Raw genomic sequence first — 12,940 nt, forward strand, 5'->3', positions numbered from 1 at the left:
ATTGAAGGCCAGTTTGCCATTGATTTCCTAGGACCTGAATGTTGTCCTCGTTCCTAGGCAACCAATAAACAAATGACCTGCGCTTTGTAGATTTTGAATTCGGCATTCGATCAAAGCACCTTCGTATGTTTGTTTACTTTCCTTCATCATCGTCAGCAACTTGCGTTGCGTGCGGCCTGAGTACCGTTGCGACAGCAATTGACTTGTGAAGTAATCAGCGCTTTAGCATGTAGATTTATATGGAGGAAATCGTCCACGGCAAGCCTGGACCTAAATATGTCGCCTCGGGATGTTGACCCTCCTCCATATTTTTTCCTTTAATGACTAAGTAATCTGGACTTGCATTACCAAGGCTTTGAACCGACCTACGTGTTGATCTATTGATTGAATTTGAGTTTATTGAGAAATTTTTACACCAAAAGTACCCCTGAGGAACATTGGTACGTGCACATTACAAGATACAATATGCTGACATCGCACACACACACACACACATATATATATATATATGTGTGTGTGTGTGTGTTGGCCGCGGTGGATCAGTCGGTAACGCGTCTGACTACCATGCTAAAGGTCCCGGGTTCGATCCCCGGCCGGTTCAAATCCGGGAACTTTTATAACGATGGAAGCGGCCCCGGCGCCCACCCAGCGTCGAATAACATGGGTACCTTGGGGAAACCCTGGGGGGTAAAGGCGGTCAGGGGCGTGATGCTGATCACATCACCCCCACTCACGACCGGATCAAGAAAGTGTGGGGCGTTACCCCCACACCCCCTATACGCCTTCATGGCGTGGTGCTAAGCACAGGGGAACACTTTACCTTCTTTATATATATATATATATATATATATACATAGTGTGTGTGTATACACACACCCACACACACACTAGGGTGGGCCGTTCTTATAGATGTGAAATTTTTATTTTACAAAATCAGTAACGTAAAAGGTGCCAAAAGATGTGGCTAAAGATAAGTAATAATTCTGCAAAAAAGTTTTTGAATTTATCTTATATCTTCTGCCCTCTACTCGCCGTCAAAGTTTAGTAGTTAAAAAAATATTACCAGTTCTAAGATTTGCAAATAAAAAAAACAGTTATCGTTTCTGATAATATAATTAATAAATGAAATAGACTATGCAATATCATATTATAACGCAATGTGACACCATAAAACTAATTATAATCCACTTGCAAAGTTATGGAATAAGATGTCAGACAACTTTAAATTCGCTTTTGTGTTCAAAGGAAGGAAGATTTCTTCTTGACTGAACAAATCCATCCCTGGTTTCCTGGCCGACGACTGCAATTGAAGCCTCTGTAGTAAGCTTAACACACCTCTCAACCGCTTGTGTATGGCAGGGAAAGCGAGGAAACTCTAATGTTGTTTCGTCAGAATGCTCTATAAATGTTTGGAGATTTTCTTCAGTTACGTCATACAGAGCATTCCGTGACATTCGCTACGAGACTCGGAGGCAAGCGGTCCGGCGTGAGCGCTTGTCTTTCCCGGTGAATGTGTGAAAAGCATGAACAAAAGTCCGATACGTGTGCGACACTTTAAAAATGTAGCAAATTTTGATTTCATTTGTCTGTGAAGCATATGGGCTGCAGGTGCTAGTAACTTTCATTTATTAGTGAAATGTGTAAATTATATGCATTTACAAGCATCTAAGGTCTTAATGCAATTAAAAACAATAATAATTTGCACATTAATTGATTATGTTATTTACATGGAATAGGACCAGTTTTCTTGGAATGCCTCATATGTACAGCATATATTTAAATACATAAATTACTGCCTTGGTCAGCATATTTAGTTTTTCTTAATCATGGAAACAAGGCTTAATGGTGTTATTTAAATACATTACACAATCAATTCAATCATCTCATAATAAACCAACAACAAAAATTACATACATTTTCTGTCAAACATGCACGCTCCTTTTCCTCAAAACAATTGTTCATGCATTTAAGACAAAACCAATTAAGAGAAGTCTTACTTCTCTCTTTGGTAATTTACAATGAATTACCAAAAACAACAGGACACTGCGAGCGAAGCGAGCAAGAAAATATTTTGATTCAATTCTTTTGCAAACTGAAAATAATATTAATTTTATAGGGCTGAAATAATTTTCATGGACCGCCATGGCATTCTCTCTTTTACAAGTTTTATTCATTTAGATTGTTCGGCGCCCAGGGTCGACTTCCGCCGCTCTCTAGCTACTGCTCTGAACTTGATAAGTCTAAGAACAAGCAGGTAATGCGAGCGAAGCGAGCAAGAAAAAAATATGAAATGTATTTTTATTTTATTAAATTTGAAATCGAGGGGGTCTATTGCCCCTCTATGCCCCCTGCAGGTGCCTTTGGCCGACATTATTTGACCCCCTTGCCCCCCTAGAACAGAATTTCGTCCAAGGTTGGGAGGCAATGCCCCCTGCCCCCTTTGGTTGCGCCACTGCTTTTGCACCAATGCAGACATTGTACTGGTTATGTAGGACCAGGCCTGTACCCAGAGAGGGGGGCAAAGGTACCATGGCCTCCCCTCGAACTATGAAATATTTTAATGTGAACCTGTAAAAGCTTACGAAAACAACATTGATTTATTTTAGATTTTGCAAGAATTTCGGTTTTGTCATTGCATAAATGAGTAGGTTGTTTTTGAGTGAATGAGTGTATACATACACATCAAGGACGTAGCTATTTAGGTCCGGACCCGCCCCCCCCTAAAGACTTACCAAGTACTAAGATTAAAGATTTTATTATTCTTTTCTACTGTTATACATTCCAATGTAAAATGGTTAACGCTGTATTTGGAATTCTTGTTAAATAAATAAATAATGAAAATATAATTGTTTACCATTTGTTATATAATCAATGGTTATTTATTTCCGCTGAACTCATTGGAAGGCAAGGAATTGGGCTCTGGCGGTTTTGAAGGACAGTTACAATGATTTATGCACACTGCTACTTATGATAATATACATTAAATATTAATCAGCAACTTTACTTTTCGTCAATTGTAATAGGCAATTAAAATAAATCACCGTAGAATTATTTTTGCCTATTACATTTGATTCTAACTAGTTTTTTTGCTATTAAATAAATATTTAATTCTTTATCTATTTGACATTAATTTCCTTGCTAGAGCATTTATTTTTACTCAAATATTGTCGATAGATAATGAATACATGCTGTTATATATATATTTTATTTTATCATATTTTTACCTATTCATAATTAATATTGATACATTATTCATTTACACATTTAATTAATATTGATTTCATTTATTATTATTATTATTTATTAAGGTTCTTGGTCGGACCTCCCCCCGAAATGTATTTCTAGATACGTGCCTGATACACATCAGGTGTTCGTATTGTATGAAAATGGAAGAATATGATGGAATGCCATTATTCCTTCTTTCTCTTTTAGGAATACGATTTGCCGGAGTTCTTGAAAGGACAAGAGCGGGAAAATTGTCAACATATTCGAATCAGCTACCGAAATGATGAAAGCGATTGGAAACGGCGGACGGTTGACGGGAGGCTAAGTGAAGAGGAACCAACGTCCCCGGAGTTCAGCGAAGAAGACACGCCCCCTACAAGAAGGTCCTTGTCCCGAGTCCGAAACACGACAAACAGGTAAATGGAATAATAACGGTAAACGAAAACATATTTATAATAACATAGAATGGGCGTGGACACCATTAAAATGCAGCGCACTTACAATGACTAGCTATGAGATTGTCTCTGATCTTGTATTTTGAGCTTAGAAATTCTTCTTAAATCAGCTAATCTCAATTTAGTATTTATTTTACCTAAGATTAAGCAAATTATCCAACTTCAAACACAATACTACATTTTGACCAGAAACAAACTCCCAACATTTTATTCTGTTAATGTATACTGCATTGGTCGTACAATCACGGGCACTTCTTCATATTGTCTCTCAATGGGGTCGTTATAACCCAGAAATATTTGTGACTTGTGACTGTACAAATAGCTGAATTCTAATCAAGTAAGCCAAGCTTTGGTTGTTTCTTTTTCAAAAAAAGAAAACCCTTTTTATTAAATATGCGAAGGTTTTCGCAATCAACAATAATGCAAAATACACTTAGTGCAAGTTTATAACATTATTTTGGTTACACAAAATCCGAAGGTCTAATTCGTAAACCTACTTTAAGGTTACCCAGTCCAATAAAAACTTGCATTTAATACCTTCCAAGTGAAATCCCTAAGCAAGTAAAAATTTAAACAGGTTTGCACAAGAAAGTAGGATACAGAGTCGAATGTGCTAAGCACAAGAATTATTTTTTCACTTAAAGTTATCAATAGTTGTCAAACCGTAAACAGCTTCAAACGAACTGTCAAATACAACTATCTCTGAATCTTTACAATTTGGCAATAGTTTCCCCCCTTTTTGTGAATTTAGGTGCTCATACAGGGGAGTTTTTGAATGGACTAGTAACGGCAGGTTTCAGGTTGGAGACACTTTCTTAGTTTCACAATCCACGTACCAAAAGCACACTTCTAAGTATGTGAGGTTCGTAAAATCAGACTATCACATGAATGCGGCCGTAGGTTTATCTGCATTTATAACTTGGATTGCCAGGCCTTCGAAATTTGAAAGGCATTGCTTCAACGACTCGTTGAACGCTAGACACAGTCAACTGAATTGATAAATGTCGGGAATAGGCAATATTATCACGTAGATTTTATAGTAAGTTTGAAATGTTCAATTAATTTTCTAAGCAGTAAATGCGAAGATTCTAATTTTATGGACTTCAAGTCCATCGAGTAGAACAGTCTTATTGCGCGAAAAGCTGAGGCAAGTAAGTTTTCAAGCACGGAAACTGACTGGTGACAGAACAAATATAGTTTGATATTCAATTCCATATTTCATCACAGTGTTCATAAAAAAATAGCTACAGTATATACCTAATATCCATTTAGTCCGATAGTTCCATTGTGAATTTGCCCAACTCCAGAACAAACTTCATCAAACCAGAGCCAGGAATTCAGCGGTAGTCAGCCGTGTCAGTATGCACTCAAGGTCGGCAACCGCAAATTGCAGCAGGGAGTTGGAGACTGGTGCGATGATTCACAGCTAGAGTCTTGTGTACTGCTGGAAATGCACACTCGTGTGTTGCAGGAATTGTACTGTACTTGTTCGCTGCTGGAAAAGCACTGTTAACTGTTATACGTCGACGAAAAGTAGACATCAGATTATAGGTCAAAAGCCTATTTTTCCTTCACAGGTAAATAAGAAATAACAAGTTACGTCCGTCAACTTTTCATTAAAAGACGCAACAACTGATAAAAGTTTTATAGTGCCTAAAATAACGTATTTTGCTTGTAAGAACCTATTTTAAGTTTATCGAAGAGTTTTTTAGGTCTTTATATATTTTCTAAAATTTTTACAGGATTTATATGTCACACAAAGGTGACGCAAAAATTCAATGACTAACTTGTGTTTGAAACATACTCTCTGTTGATTTCCGTCCAAAACAATGCAGAAATATGCAGAATGAACATAAATTTGGGCGTTTCTTGCGTGTTTTAATGATTTTCAAGTAAGTTTTGAATTTCAACCCATGAGCAAAGAAAATGAATGATTAATCCTCAACGAAAAAGCAGTACTTTTCCAATTAGAAACTTCATATGATAGTAACTAAATATTCAATTACGTGCACTTAAGTTGTAGAAAAACAAAAACAAACGTCTTCATGATTGTCCAGAAAACAAAAACGTCATGAAAATTTGTCGAATGCAAAATTCGCATTTATTTCACGGTAAATTATGGATGAAGAAAGTGATTAACGTTAACGAATATTTAAAGATCTGCTTGCAGTAGTAACTTCGAGTTCCATTGTTATTGCTAAAGAATGTGTTCGATGTTTTTTCATAGCAATCGCATATTCTTCTATCATATAACAAAATGTATGGGAAACTTTTTCTTTGTTAAAGAAAGTAAGGAAACATTGTCTAAACCTAATATTCTTATGGGTCAGAGAAAGAGAGAGTAGTGCAGAAAGAAGTAGTGTTAGGAAAGGAAAGAGAAGGAAAAACATGCAGAGAGAGAGTGGAGCGAGATTATGTCAAGAAAGGGAGAAAAGGGAGAGAGAAAAGGAAAGAAAAATGGATGACAGAGAAATAGAGAGAAGGTAAGAAACTCTGTCAAACGGAAGACCTGAAGGGAAAAAGCGCGTGGGACAGAGAGAGAGTGAGAGAAAGAGAAAGAGAGAGAGAAGGATAGTAGGAGAAAGAAATACCTCTGCTTGAAGACAAGTAAACGCTGCAGTAGTGTTTTATGTCAGGATGTGAAATCGGAGGATTTCTCCCACCAATAATCTTGGCCTAAAATATCCCGCACCAAAAATTTGTAGCAGGGGTGTGTTTTGTTAAAACAACATAAGATAAGCAATTAGTTTTGACTTCGAATATACTTTACTAAGGATAATATCGAGAAAACACACAAAGTAGTATGGTGCGAATGCTCTCTCTCTCTCTCTCTCTCTCTCTCTCTCTCTTTATTTCAAGAGATCATTAACCGATATACACCAAGAACAATATACACAGCACAATATAAAAGTTAAACAAGGATGCAAGACAAATATAAGTTTGAAATTAATTTATTTATATTAATAGAAAGCAAAAACTAAACAAAAACTTATACATAATACAACTATTTCGTAATTTATTGACATCTTTAACCAGCAGTAAAGGAATTAGTTTGTTACTTAATAAATATCTATGTATAAAAGTAATAATTAATTCCTTTTTATGTATTTGATAGTAATTCATTTTAATAGATAGTAATTTACGTACTTATAACAATAACATTATCAATATGTATGTGTGTATATATTTAATATATAACATTTGTGTGAGTGTGTAGATTAAGATCGCACCAGTCTTCAATGATATTAACGTAAAAACCTTTCTCTTCATTTCAGCGAGCGGTCATCGCCTTTCCTGAAGATATCACCCGAACGAGAACCGTGGTGCACAAAGAGCGACACCGAATCGCCCGAACGCACCATCTACCACCGTCCGGACACGCCGGACTTTGCAGCTTTGACGTCCTTGGTGCAATCGGTCGCTCTACCCTCCTTGGTCCCCATTCGACGCGCGGCCACCCCGGACCCTTCGCCGGTCACTGCCTTCGACCCCGAATGGAGCCGGCCCCTAGACGACGACAGGGTCACCACAAGGTCCATCAGTGCTTTGCTGCAGAGGGTTGAAGATGCGCAGCCGAGAATCCCAAGGTCACGAAGCGCTTTGGATCAGCACAGTGAGCACACCGAACACTCGCATTTGCGATCTCACAGCTCTCTGGACAAACCAAGGTTAGTTTTGAATTTTTAAAGCGAACATTCCAACTTTTTTAAAAAAGAGAACATTTCAATAACGAACGATATATAACACTGTATATAACGCAACCGTTATTGCAATGTTCTACTAAATATCTTATTTAGTAGAAATGAGTGTAAATGAAATCAAAATTGATGCAAATATCCATGGACGTCCGAAGGGGGGCATGGGGGCAGTAGCCCCTCTTGAAAATGAAACTTAACCAAAAATTATATATTTCACACATATAATTTCATTCCAGTCGCAATAAAAATGTTTTAAGGAGTCCAGTGAAGCACATAGTGGTTCGGATTCCACTTTAAACTGTAGGTCCAGTACCGATTAGCCTTTCTGTGCAAATAGTTTAATTAAAAGCCAAACTCAACTCAATAATATATGTTAATTATTGCAAGGGCGTTGCAGGAACATGATAACTTCAAACTGAAGCAATGCTTTTTATTAAGGGACAACACTAGTATAGAGGAAAATTTGCCTCGTTGCCCACCACCCCCTGGAAAAAGTATCTTGCCTGCCCCTTCCTGGAAATATCCTGCGGACGTCCATGCAAATATCTGAAACTTCTACTGGTAACATTTCTAGAACTTCACTGCATCTTAGAAATGTCTTGAACACCACCAACATATATATGCGCACTCCCCAACCATGCTGCTTAGATAAATCTTGAAACAGCGAAAGTCACCATGAAAATATTTAAAAATCTAAAAGTTTAAACCATATTTCCATTAGGTGTATATTCATCATTTAATTTCACAAAATAGCCTTAATATAGTGTTACTGTGCAAATTTTGAAAAATAAGAGCTGGACGTATTCAATGACAGAACAACGGATAAATTTAATTTAGACCGTTTGTTCACTTTCCAAAAACAGGAAAAGCATCTTCGTATTATTAATTCCTTGAACGAGGATGATATGGAACGTTTGTTGCTCTCATAAACTTCATATTTCAATTAAATATTAATGTAGCTTAAACGAGAGTTGAAATGGATAATTCATTTTTTGTTGGGGAAAATCTCAACTTTTCTGTAAAATCTGCAGCATGGATATACTTTTTGAAGTTTTTTTTTTTCAGATCACCTTTGTAGGCTACGGTATAATTATCACTGTACGAAGTTCTAGTTCTGTTTGGTCATTTTGCGTTGCTTTTCAACCTCTTGGGTTAATTGTGACGATGAGGATGAACTGATGAAATGGGTGTTGGAACAAGTACTGTCGATGCCTGACCAGCGTTCGAACCTGGGTACCCACTAAGTAAATACAATGCGCGCCTTGCGATCACCGCTCTGCCACGGAGGTAGTCACCGTAAGGAGTATTCACAAACAGTAGATTTAGCAAGTTATCAACAGTGCCGGATCTACAAATCTTGCCCCCCCCCCTTTCCCCGCAAAATATTACCAAAGGCTTCCCTCTTCCTACCTATCTTCACAAACACACACACACATATATAGATACATACATACATACACCTACTACCGGTATGTCAATGGCTGAGGGTCCCCTTAAGGGTTACTTGTCTCCGCACTGCGGGGTTTTGCACTGACTTTGCCTTTACCTGTATAGCTATATTGTATTTGTTTCTGTACCCCTGAGTAACTAAGTTTATTTTTTACATGCGCATATACGAACCCTCTACTATGTCAATGGCTGAGGGCCCCCCTAAAGGCTTACTTGCCTCCGGGCCCCCATTCACGTACAGGCGCATCTAGAAATATATTGGAAAGTATCTGCAAATATTTACAGTATGATAACCAGTGGCGTGCACTAGAAGGGTTGATGCGGGTCATAACCAACCCCCTTTGGCCCAGTATTCCCCCCTCAAAAAGAACGTCAAAGGCACGAAAAGATGGCAAAATAAGGGCTCACTACTAAAATGAATTATAAGTAACCTCCCCACTTGAGAAAATCCTGCGCGCGCCACTGAAGATAACTTGGGGGCGGGTGGTAGGAACTTTAGGGTAAGGTCTGAAATTATCTTTTCTCAAAATTTCAGAGAGGACTGCATACGCCAGTGCCTCTGGTTAGCAAGGTCAGAGAAGCTCGTCCTTGATAGAAGTGTTGCAATCAGCACCACGCTCTGATCGAAAAGCTCAGTCGCTCAGGTATACAACCGAAAGTAGATTAGTTACGCCTCAAAACCGTTTATACCAATGCAACCTTACAGTGGTGCACCGGGGGATTGGAGTATGTCCTTCCCATTGGCCCAGATTTCCTAAAGTAAAATTAATGTTATCTAGACCTAAGTGGGAAGATGGTTGAATGTAGTGGTGAGCAAGCACGAACATCTTCGACAAGATAATGTAACAGTGTTAAAAATTTAAGAACCCTCGCTGGTATTGAACCGTGTAGTCAGGTGGTTCACAGTCTAAGTCGCTGCAATTGCAAAAGTTATTTCAACTGATTAATGTATTAATGCATTTTAAAAATTATATTTTTGGAGGGTATGGGGCGTGAGAATTTGCTCTAAACACAAACCAAACTGGCTCGGTAGATTAGTCAATCTTGAACAGATTTCCTACATGAATTATCCACGAAACAGTAGTGTAACTAGTTTATTTTCCGGGTGTGGAATCGATTGATTTTGTTTATTTCACTTATCTTTTATACCACCTTTGGATAATCGCGGAGATGAGGATGAGTGATAATATGATGAATCTGACGAAGGGACACTCACAAAGAACACCCAAGCCGGGATTCGAACCCGAGACATCTGGCGTCGTGAAGCGCTATGTTAACCACTCTGCCACGGAGGTCGGCTTCAGGAGGTCCAAGTTTATCAATTTGTATGTACAGATTATGTGCGTTGTGTATGTCGAATTACAAACGGACCCTTCAGGAGGATCGGTTGGACTCCCCCTACTCCACCGCTAGTTACGCCAAGGTAAGAAACTAAAGTTCAACTTCAAGCTTTGGCGGGATGGATTACAGTGACGGGTAATATTTATTACCACTAGGAAAGCGTAAATGATTTATAATACTGAAGAGAAATTCTCTAAAAATAAAATAGGGTTTTGTGAATGAAATATAGGGCGCTGAAAACACGCTACACTGTAAATTCAATGCATTTCATTAGACGGAAAGAATGTCGTGTTTATTTTCACGAGGATCAAAAGAAAGGAAATATTTACATGTTGCCATGACAACTGATAAGACGCCTTCCGTGCCTCCCGTCTCACGGTTGTCAAAGTAATCAATGTTGAAGCGAACCGTTGTCAAGGTCGAGCAAAATACTTCTCCAACAATTGTCGATACATACTCCGAAATTCGTAGACTGCGGAACTCTTACATCACGAATGCCTGAAATGAGGTTCCGAAGGACTGCACGAAGGCGACTAATTTTCTTTAATTAAAAATGAGCCTGCGACGATTACAGTGGAGGTGGACTCGATAATGGCATAGCGAGCTACGAATTCAGAGATCCTGACTTCGAATCCCGGGAAGCGTTAAGGTGTTTCGAAATTTGACGCACTTAAATGAACCAAACTATTTAACGATGTTACGATAATGAGCAGGATGGAACTGATGTGTGATATCAGTTTTCTTTGGAGAAAAGAACTCTGCTGATTGCACAAAACAGGATTTGGGTTTTAGTTTATGTGGTAAGTCTACTTTTTTGCACGGATATGCTAATAGGGACTGGACCTACAGTTTAAAGTGGGATCCGAGCCGCAATGTGCCTCCACCGAGTATCGAACCTGGGACCAATTGATTAGTACAAAACAGGGGTGTCCCAAGGTGTGGCGAGAGCTTCGTCATGGGAATTTTGCCAGGGGGACAACAATAACAGAACCTTAATAATTTAATAGTACAATTTTCACAAAGCATCTCCCAGCTAACCCCAAGGCTCGACCAAACATCCTCTCAGCTAACACTTTCTACTTCAGGCGCTGGATGTAACATATATACACATATTCGCACAAATGATGGGTGGGGTGATTGATTTTTAAATACAGAGTAAAAGTTCTATAGAAAGTATTGGCGATCTATCAATTATTATTATAGTTAGTTTCCAGAGAAATACCGGGTGTCCCAGAAGTATTTCCCTGATTACAAACTTTATTCATATCCGCTATATGCAATGTAGAGATGTGAAAGTGGTGTCGAAATGTTGGAAAGCTAACCAAGGTCTTTTGTTCCAGGTTTCAGTAACTTGGCTGTGGTGTAGCAGTGTCAGTGCCCAGGAAACCAGAAATGTTCACAAATCAGGAAAAAGATCAGTGTGTCCTCTGGTATCACGAGACCAGGTCACCAATAACAGTGCAGAGAAACTTTCAAACAACGTATGGAAAGATGACGCCCGATATCGAGAGCATTAAGTCGTGGTATGACAAGTTCAAGACCACAGAATCTGTTGCTGACTTACCTAGAAGTGGCCTACCATCAACCACAACGTAAAACATCAGCAAAAAAGTTATGTTCATGATATCTTACACAAACGTTTATTGTTTCGTGCATACAAAGTGCAAATTGTACAGGCTTTGTTGCCTAATGATACCAGGAGACACACTGAGCTTTTTCCTGATTTGTGAACATTTCCGGTTTTCTTGGCACTGACACTGCTACACTACAGCCACGTTACTGAAACCTGGAACAAAAAGAACTTTGTTAGCTTTCCAACATTTTGGCACCACTTTCACATCTCTACATTGCATATAGCGGATATGAATAAAGTTTGTAATCAGGAATAGATTTCTGGGACACCCGTAGATCTGAAGTTTTCTTCCTCGCTTCACTCGCAATGAGTTTTCACTGAAAATATATAAAAATATTTGCGTTTCAGTATTCAATGTTATTACGGAAACACACTGCTAAGGAAAAGGCGATTCGGATCAATATACACCCCCTGTATATTATACTAAGTATTTAGGTGTAGTAATGTGGTAATAACAGTTTTCAAATTTATAAAAAATGTTTATTCCTACAAATAATTTTTGGATCTACAAAGGGCAAAAATAATTTCAAGACAATAGTTAATTCAAAGTACAGGGTGATTCGTAACTTTCCTGTAATTCTAAAATATGAATGGTAATGTACAACCTGGTGTGTCTATCTCAACATAAGAGTTTACTTGAAGGTAGATGTAAGAAATATTAGTGTTATTTGTGGAATAATCAAGATAAACAATTGATTTAAATGATTTCACATGTGAAGAATTCCTTTCTGCCACCAAAGTCCTGCCATACACCTTGAAAAGTTAAGCAAAAATGTGTTTGTAATAACTCACTCAAATTAAATTTATTCCTCATAGAGCACGTGTTCCACGTATGGATGGTATGCTGGGTTTGGCAGAAACTACTTCTCCTATATTAGACTTACATCTCTATGTGCTGAAGAATGGGTCCGCTCTTATGACTCAGCTACAAACATGTTGGTTTGCTCGATTATTAGTAAGTGATGATTGATTTCCTTTTCGATTACAATGAAATAGATTTGCAATTATACATGTGTTTATATGTAAATAAATTACATAATTTAAATGCAGTACTGGCAAGAGGTCTTATGGTAGAAGTAATATTTATTTGTTTTGAATTTGTAATTGTTTGCTATATGTAATTAATGTACTGTACATTA

At 38.0% G+C, this 12,940-nt stretch overlaps 1 protein-coding gene across 2 annotated transcripts in view; it reads left to right on the plus strand.

The window, feature by feature from the left end:
• Positions 1-12,940, plus strand: part of LOC145984238 (uncharacterized protein C12orf56-like) — a 178,113-nt gene that overhangs the window by 121,961 nt on the left and 43,212 nt on the right. For both annotated transcript variants that reach the window (XM_083117817.1, XM_083117818.1), the window contains exons 3-5: positions 3,433-3,641; positions 6,956-7,348; positions 12,618-12,756. In XM_083117817.1, coding sequence (XP_082973943.1) covers positions 3,433-3,641; positions 6,956-7,348; positions 12,618-12,756 — 741 coding nt within the window. The remainder of the gene's footprint in view (positions 1-3,432; positions 3,642-6,955; positions 7,349-12,617; positions 12,757-12,940) is intronic.

This window comes from Lepisma saccharinum, chromosome 2 (assembly GCF_977018435.1).
Source record: "Lepisma saccharinum chromosome 2, izLepSacc3.1, whole genome shotgun sequence".
Taxonomy (NCBI): Eukaryota; Metazoa; Arthropoda; class Insecta; order Zygentoma; family Lepismatidae; genus Lepisma; species Lepisma saccharinum.